Source organism: Acyrthosiphon pisum, chromosome A2, assembly GCF_005508785.2.
Source record: "Acyrthosiphon pisum isolate AL4f chromosome A2, pea_aphid_22Mar2018_4r6ur, whole genome shotgun sequence".
NCBI lineage: Eukaryota > Metazoa > Arthropoda > Insecta > Hemiptera > Aphididae > Acyrthosiphon > Acyrthosiphon pisum.
Window position 1 is genome coordinate 68,648,725 of NC_042495.1, and position 7,727 is coordinate 68,656,451.

The following is a 7,727-nucleotide window of genomic DNA, read 5'->3' on the forward strand; positions in this document are numbered from 1 at the left end:
TGTGAAATGATTAATTTGGAATTTATTATTGATACCTATTATAGCCTATAGGTCAATTTTTTTTTAATACTATAGATAAGTATACCTATAATAGGTATGTCTAATACCTAAACTGACAAACCGTCTCCGCTCAGAATCGTTTTTCTTATACAGTGATATTATATTATCATTGAATTCAAATTTAATTCTATCCATTATACAGTGTCCCACTTGTAACCTGCTGTACAGCAGAGCGACATCCACTTACCCACCTTTTTTTATTTTAGATTCTGAGTGAAACGATGAATGTATTGATTTTACAATGATGTGTGTTTTTTTTAAATTTTTTTTTGTGTCTGTCATCACCTTTTAGGACAGTAAAAGTGCTTGGATTTTCTTCAACAGTACCTTTTCTGATAGGAAAGTGAATCTAGTTGGTACTTTGGGGGGTCAAAAAATTAAGGAAAAACGGGAATTTTTACGCAAAATCTGTTTTCGAGAAAATTGATTTTGGTTTTTGGTGTAACTTTAAAACGAATGACTGTAGATACATGAAATTTTCACTGGTTGTTTATATTTCCATTTTCTCTACATGATAAAATTTTAAAAATATTTTGATTTGTTTTGAGCTGTTTACGGACAATTTCGGTTTCCAATTTAATTAGTTTTTTTTCTATGAATGTCAATAAAACATTATTTGTTGACTAAAAATACTTGAAAACTTAATATAAGGCTCCTACTATATTATTACAATGACATTTGAAAAGTATTAAAAATCCTTAGTTACAGTTTTTATTGATAAACATTAAAATTTCAAATATTGACAAAATAAGGAAAAATTACGAAAATTAGCAAATCATTTTGAGTTGAGAATTCATAAAAATTTTTCTTTTTAAATCCAAGATTTGAAAATGTAATACAAGATTCCTCATAAGTGTTTGTCTACTTTTATAAAAAAAAAGAATGTCCATAAGGAAATCATATTAAATTTTTATGAGTGTTTTAAGTTCATATTTTTATACAATATTGGATATTCACTCGATTTCTCATGTAGCAGTTTTTGTTGTTTTTTGTTATTCAAAAACGAAATACTATAGATACATGAAAATTTCTCTGAATGTTTATATTTTAATTTTCTATACAACATAAAATTTTGAAAATATTTTGATTCTTTTTGAGCTGTTTACGGCTATTGTCAGTTTTCAATTTTTGTAGTTTTTTTTGTTGAGTAAAAAAGCGTGAAAATTGAATGCAAGGCTCTTGATATATTGTTACAATAGTAGTTGAAGAGTATTAAAAATTCATACGGGCACAATTTTTTTTTATAAGCATTTAAAGTTCGAGTTTTGACAAAATGTATCAAATTTAAAATATTATATTTTATTATTATTAATTTTTATATTTCATATTTAATATTTGAAATAGGTAGTTATTAATTATTATTATACTTATTACCCAAGTATTCAACTAGTTCTACTGTTACTATATAAGGGGCCCAGTCAGTGAGAATGATTAAAGTTTGAGTGTTAAAAGGGCCCCCCACAAGTAATTGATTCGGGTTTGGTTATTTGTATTGCATTGTATTTTATTATTATGTACCTAGTACCTATTATATACTTATAAATTATAATATATAGACATACGTAATATTGCAGACATCTTCACAGCTCGTACAATCCTTAAAATTGTATTAATTTAATAATTTAAAATCATCAGTATTTATAATATCTACCTATATATTATAGCAGGGATGGGCAACTGGCGGCCCGCGCACCTTTTTTATCTGGCCCGCGATACATTTTCAAATTACCTTATTTTCGTGTTTTGTACTAATTATTTTAAAAATGTCCGCTAAAAAGCGTAAAAAATAAATGTTAGTAAATATGAAGGACTTTTTTTTTTTTTGTTTTCTTCTATGCACTGCGGCCCGCTAGATTTTAAAGTACTTAAAGTGCTAAAAGTGGCCCGCTAGTTACTTTGAGTTGCTCATCCCTGCATTATAGAATACTAGTTGATCCCGTATCACTTCGTTGCCCGTAAAAAAAATTGTGATTGTTCAACTCCTTTTCAGTTTTGGGTGCAACTCGCAGTTTTCCTATATACGTAGTCGGATCGGGGACAATGTGCGACAGTATATCAACTAGACAATGTGTGAAAATTTGATTTCATGCTTGCACCTAATCACCCCGATTAATCAATGACAACCAAATAATAAATACTAATTTATTAATATTTATTTATTTCTCCTATATAACCAATGTCCAATAGCAACCATTTATAAACAAAAATTTCTACCGTAAATCTCAAAATCCTAGTATGAGCATTTCCCCTGGTGGCGATAAATAGGTACTTTACGACCTATTCTCATAGGTACCTACCAAATATAAATAAAAAAAATCATTAAATCGGCCGAGCCGTACGGAGGAGTTCGTACACTAACACAGTGACACGAGATTTGTATATATTAGAAGTTAATCGTGTTTATTATGTATTAGGTATCATTATAATAATTTATGATTTATCTATGATATTTATGTACCTATATAGTCTATAGATACTTACTTATTTCATCGTAATTGATAAAATAAAAAATAAAATGTTCTTTATTTTGGAATCAGCCAGCCTACCCAGTGCAATACATAACATCAACCCTTGTCCAGTTGTCCCCCTGTTGGAGAATACCTATAAAACACGTAGAATAATTGTACTGCATCAATAAAAATAATTAAATATTAAAAACGTCATTGTAGTGGTAGTGGTACAATATAAAAATAGTAATAGTAATAATAATAATAATAATAATATAGTAATAGTATTTTTATTGTAGTCGGCCGTGTAAAATGTCAATGGCCCAATGGCCGTCCAGTGCGTGTATCGCAACCATAGGTCAACGGCCAATGTCGCATACTCGCATTGTGATTTGTGACGCGCGGATGACCGTCTACCTCTACACACTACGCGTCTACGCGATCGACTCGTGCACTCGGACTCGGGGAGTTGTAGATTTGTACCACACGTCTTGTACTACTATTTGTAGCAGTAGACGTTAGTAGCTGTAGGTTATATTGGGGAGGAGGGACACTGCAATCAAACAAGGACGCCCGCCGACCACAGTGCATACAACTTACTTCTTACTTGGGCGAGACAACGAAAACTTACTACTACAATTCACAGTAGTCACGACAACATACTTTCCGTAGACACTTTTCCGACACTTGTCTTAGACACCACTGCGTTTGTCGAACCCATGGAAGTATCCGTTCTATGGTGCCCCATGATCGAAAATCGCGCCGGCGGGCTGTGTAGTGTTTACGTTGGTCACGCCAATCGCACGCGGTTGCCGACACCGTTGTCGTGGTCCTTATTGCTTGGTGAATATTATAGTCAGCGAGAATGCGACACACACGCGCAAATACCGATGTCGGGTCCGTAATTACTCATGAATTGTAATTCCGCATATTGTCGATAGTGTTGTCGTCCCGTGCGCCCGTGTCGTCCGAGCTCACCGTCGAGGCATCAACGCCGCCGCCGCCGCCCCCCACCGACGACGACGGCCCGCAATCAATTCCCGTCACGAATCACGATTGCCCGACAAAGACCGACCGCAGCTGCAGCCGAGTACGTAAGTCGATTTTCTGTTACACAGTACGCACTAACAAACGTTACATTCTAGACTGTTTTTATATTTTATTTATACTTCCTATTTTTGATTTTTTTATACTGCCCGTCGCCGTTTGATCCTCTGTATTCGCGATCGAACGTAGACGTTCGTTGTACATTTCGTTTAAGTGTTTTTCGTTTTTTTGATCTTCGTTCTACCAGCACGCCTAACCTTGCAGCTAGCGTTCTCCTTACCGCGATGGATTTCTTCTAAACAAAGGTAACGAGATATCGTGTGCGTGCGCGCGTATGTGTGTGTGTACACGTCCGTTGTATGTGTTTACGCTATCGCGCGCTCGTGTCTGTGTGTGTGCAGCCGTCGTTGTCGTTGTCTCGAGTACAGGAAGCGTAAATTCAACCCAAGGCGTTGTAATTTCATGATTTTCCTTGTACCTGTTGATCGACGGTGTTTAAATTTTCGACGATTGAGCGTCTTCGTACGTATTGTACTGTACAATCGAACACCTACACAGAATACCGTCATCGAGGTTCGAAAAATATCCTTTTTCCGGTGGTGGTGGCGGTGGTGTGCCGTTTGAGGGGGCGACGATCGTCATCACCGCCACTCACCACCCGTCCCGCCCGTGGCGTGAACACTGGTTTTTTCGCCGTCGTCGAATCCGTCCTTGTCCTCGTCCTCGGCGCGCGCCTTCCGTCCGGTGATCCAGAACGTGCGGGACGAATAATCTCGATGACGTTCAACGCGCGCGATCCATTCACCATTGTGTCCGCAGCTCGATCTTAACCTAGAATATTCGCAGTGGTCCGTCACTCTGTCGGCGATTCTTCGGGGATTACCCGCTCGCGTTCCGACAATTTTGTACGTCGCCGCCGCAGGTAAAACACCTTACCTCTCTCCGCGAATCTTACTCACGGACATCCAGCCGTCGTATTATTTATTATTTTTGGGTTTTTCCGCCGTCCAGCGTAGATCAACCTCTTCCGCTTATCCCACGTTATGATTCTATTTTGTGTTAGTGTAGTGTAAACGTCGGATTATATTTATATTTTTTGCTTATCTGCCAGAAACTTCATTTTCACCTATAGGTCTTCTAGGTTATTAAATGTAATATTTTAATATGCAATACATTCGTGTGTTCAAATCTTTGTTGAAATTTAATTTTCGGTTTGGGTATTCTTATGAGATCTAGGTAGTAAAATGTAGGTTCTGAAATGCTCAATCTTATTTTACTTCCGTTCTATAGAGTATTATTAGATTTAACTAACTTATTGCAAGAAGGATAAGTTAATCAATTTTGTTAATTCCAACATTTTAAAATGTAGGTTAAAACCACTATTGACATTATTAATCATTGAATAAATAACACATTATAATCTCTAATTAATTATAATATCTAGGTATATCATATTTGATTTACTAAGGTTAGGTGTATTATTTGAGACTACAGATACTTCACCAGGATATTTTAGGTATAACATTAAATCTCTAAAAAATTATCAAGGGAATTTTTCTCTTATCTACGAGCAATTACATAAATGCTAATTAAAAATTTAGCGAGGAATCTCTGAAAACTAAATAATATTAACTAATATGTGGGTACATTTTTTTAATAATTATTTTTATAATTTATCAAGTACCTAACATTTTAATGTAGGTATTATTATTTAATTGAATTTAATAGTTTTGAAAATCATTTAAAATATATAGATACTACCTAGTACCTACTGCCTACTATTTACTTTGAATAACAGAAATAATAAAAATTAAAAATAGGCATGTACTGATTTTCAATCAAGTTGATTAGTTGTAATTCATATACCTACCCTTTGGCTTTTTATTTCAAACTATTAAATTACAATTTTATGATTCCTCATACATCCTTGTATATTTGTTAGATTAATATAATATTTATGTGTATATTTTTATATTTTTAGAAATTTGCATGGAATTATAGCTGTGATACCCAACCAATAATCAAGATATTGTATAGTTCAGATTTACCTGCAAAAGTTTACCATAATACACCTACAGTGGTGTCTCATATTAAAATATCCAGTTTGCCGTTGGATTCTAGGGAGGAAGAGACATATTCGTCCCCGCAGGTGACACGTAAAGACACGACGGACGTCTACGCAGAACGCGGGGGTGCTTCTCGTGTCTTCGGAGGAAGGGACGACGCCCGTTCCGAATCCAATCAGCAACCGCGTTGGATACCTCCCTCGATAATCAGACGCGATGCACTCGCCCAAGAGGACGCTAATGATGCCGTGTTTCGCAAGGTGCGCGGCATTCTTAATAAGCTTACGCCTGATAAATTCCAAAAACTGAGTGATGATATTTTGCAAATTGGCTTAAACACCAGTGTTGTACTGAAGGGTGTCATATTTTTGATTTTTGAAAAAGCTCTCGATGAACCTAAGTATAGTTCTATGTACGCACAGCTGTGCAAAAGGCTCAGCGACGAGGCATCAAACTTCTTAATTGACCAAGATCCAAACACTTTTCGCGAATTATTACTAAAAAGGTGTAAGGTCGAGTTTGATAACCGTTCTAAAGCAACAGCTGAGTTTGACAATGACAATGGAACACCATTATCTCCAGAAGACGAAGAACGACGACAGGTGAGATAAATTAATAGTATTTAATTTGTATAGTACTTAATGTAATTCTTGTACGAAAACATATCTTATTTAACTCCCTTACAATATATACTTAGTATATAATATTACCTTCATTTATTATTTTTTTAAAAAGACTGCTGCTTTTTATATTTTCAAATGTTATAATCCATGCAGCATATATTTTACAAGATAAAAATTACTTATTATATATATGAATTGATTCATAGGTGGCTAAGCGCAAGATGTTGGGCAACATACGCTTCATCGGCGAACTTGGCAAGTTGGAGATCGTGGCGGAACAAATATTGCACTTGTGCATTCAACAGTTATTCCCGAGGAAGTCCAATGTCAAGGACGCGGCGGAGGACCTCGAATGCTTGTGTCAGATAATGAAAACATGTGGTCGCATATTGGACACGGAAAAAGCAAAACCACTGATGAATCAGTATTTTGATAGAATTGCTCAGTATGCTGAATATCCTGAACTGCCATTGAGAATCAAATTTATGTTGTTAGACACCATGCAATTGAGAAAGGACAACTGGGTACCACGAAAAGCTACTACCACAGAAGGTCCAATGCTCATGGATCAGGTTAGTTTCAATGTTGTAATAGTTTTTTCTTAAATAGGTTCCCAATATCTGTCGATAATAATATTATTAGCTATTATTTATGTTTGTTAAACTCTTAACAATAATGCCAGATTGAGAGGTAAAACCGACCGGAGTTATAATTTGAAACCCCTAATGTCCAACACCCAGTTGAGTATATTTTTCCCTTAAACATTTGTTTGACAAATTTTCTGTATGGTTTCCAAAATCGTAAAAACTTCACAGCTAAATTAACAAATTTCTAGATAGTTTCAATTATTACAATAACAAACAGTATATGTTTATTTATAGTAATAAATTAATTATTTACTTAATTTATTTCATGTAGGTATTTAAAATTTATTATCACTGTTGCATATTATAATAACATTATTTTATATTATTTATATGACTTAAGATATGAATTTAAAATCTTTTGATCATTAAAGAGTTCAAACAATCATACTTTTCTTTCATGACATGCGCTTTTGTTACTTATTGAATCAATAAGTTTTGTTAATTTAAAATATCATATTTACAGACATCAAAAGAAATAATTCTATCTTATCTTGGGATACACAGTTTTGTTGTTGTTCTTATTCTTCTGGCATATTAATACTGACCATTAAGGTCCCTTGCCACTTCCATAATCCTTCTCCACTGATCCCTATCTGTTGCCATATCTAACCTGAAGGTTGTTTATTTTGGACAGTTCTCTCTTCACCGTAATCGAGTTTCCCACCATAACCTTTCTTCCTTATATGAGAACGCTACACCCGTATGTGTTGTCTCCGTCTTACACTAGCCCGACATACCAAATTGTCGTTCACTATTCTTAATAGTGTGCTGTTGGTTTTGATACTAGAGTGAAATGACCTACTATCAAACTTTTAGGTAAGAACATTATCTGGGTCT

At 34.8% G+C, this 7,727-nt stretch overlaps 1 protein-coding gene across 4 annotated transcripts in view; it reads left to right on the forward strand.

Moving 5' to 3' along the window:
• Window positions 1-3,378: 3,378 nt before the first annotated feature.
• The window catches only part of LOC100162444 (eukaryotic translation initiation factor 4 gamma 2), an 8,659-nt gene continuing 4,310 nt past the window's right edge, over window positions 3,379-7,727 (forward strand). Inside the window, exons 1-3 of one of the 4 annotated variants that reach the window (XM_008187508.3) lie at window positions 3,379-3,601; window positions 5,536-6,222; window positions 6,450-6,815. In XM_008187508.3, the coding sequence (XP_008185730.1) occupies window positions 6,031-6,222; window positions 6,450-6,815 (558 nt within the window). In that variant the 5' untranslated portion in view covers window positions 3,379-3,601; window positions 5,536-6,030. Of the gene's footprint in view, window positions 3,860-3,937; window positions 4,477-5,535; window positions 6,223-6,449; window positions 6,816-7,727 lie in introns of those variants that run through there. The other 3 variants (XM_008187507.3, XM_008187509.3, XM_008187510.3) reach the window with 3 other exon arrangements.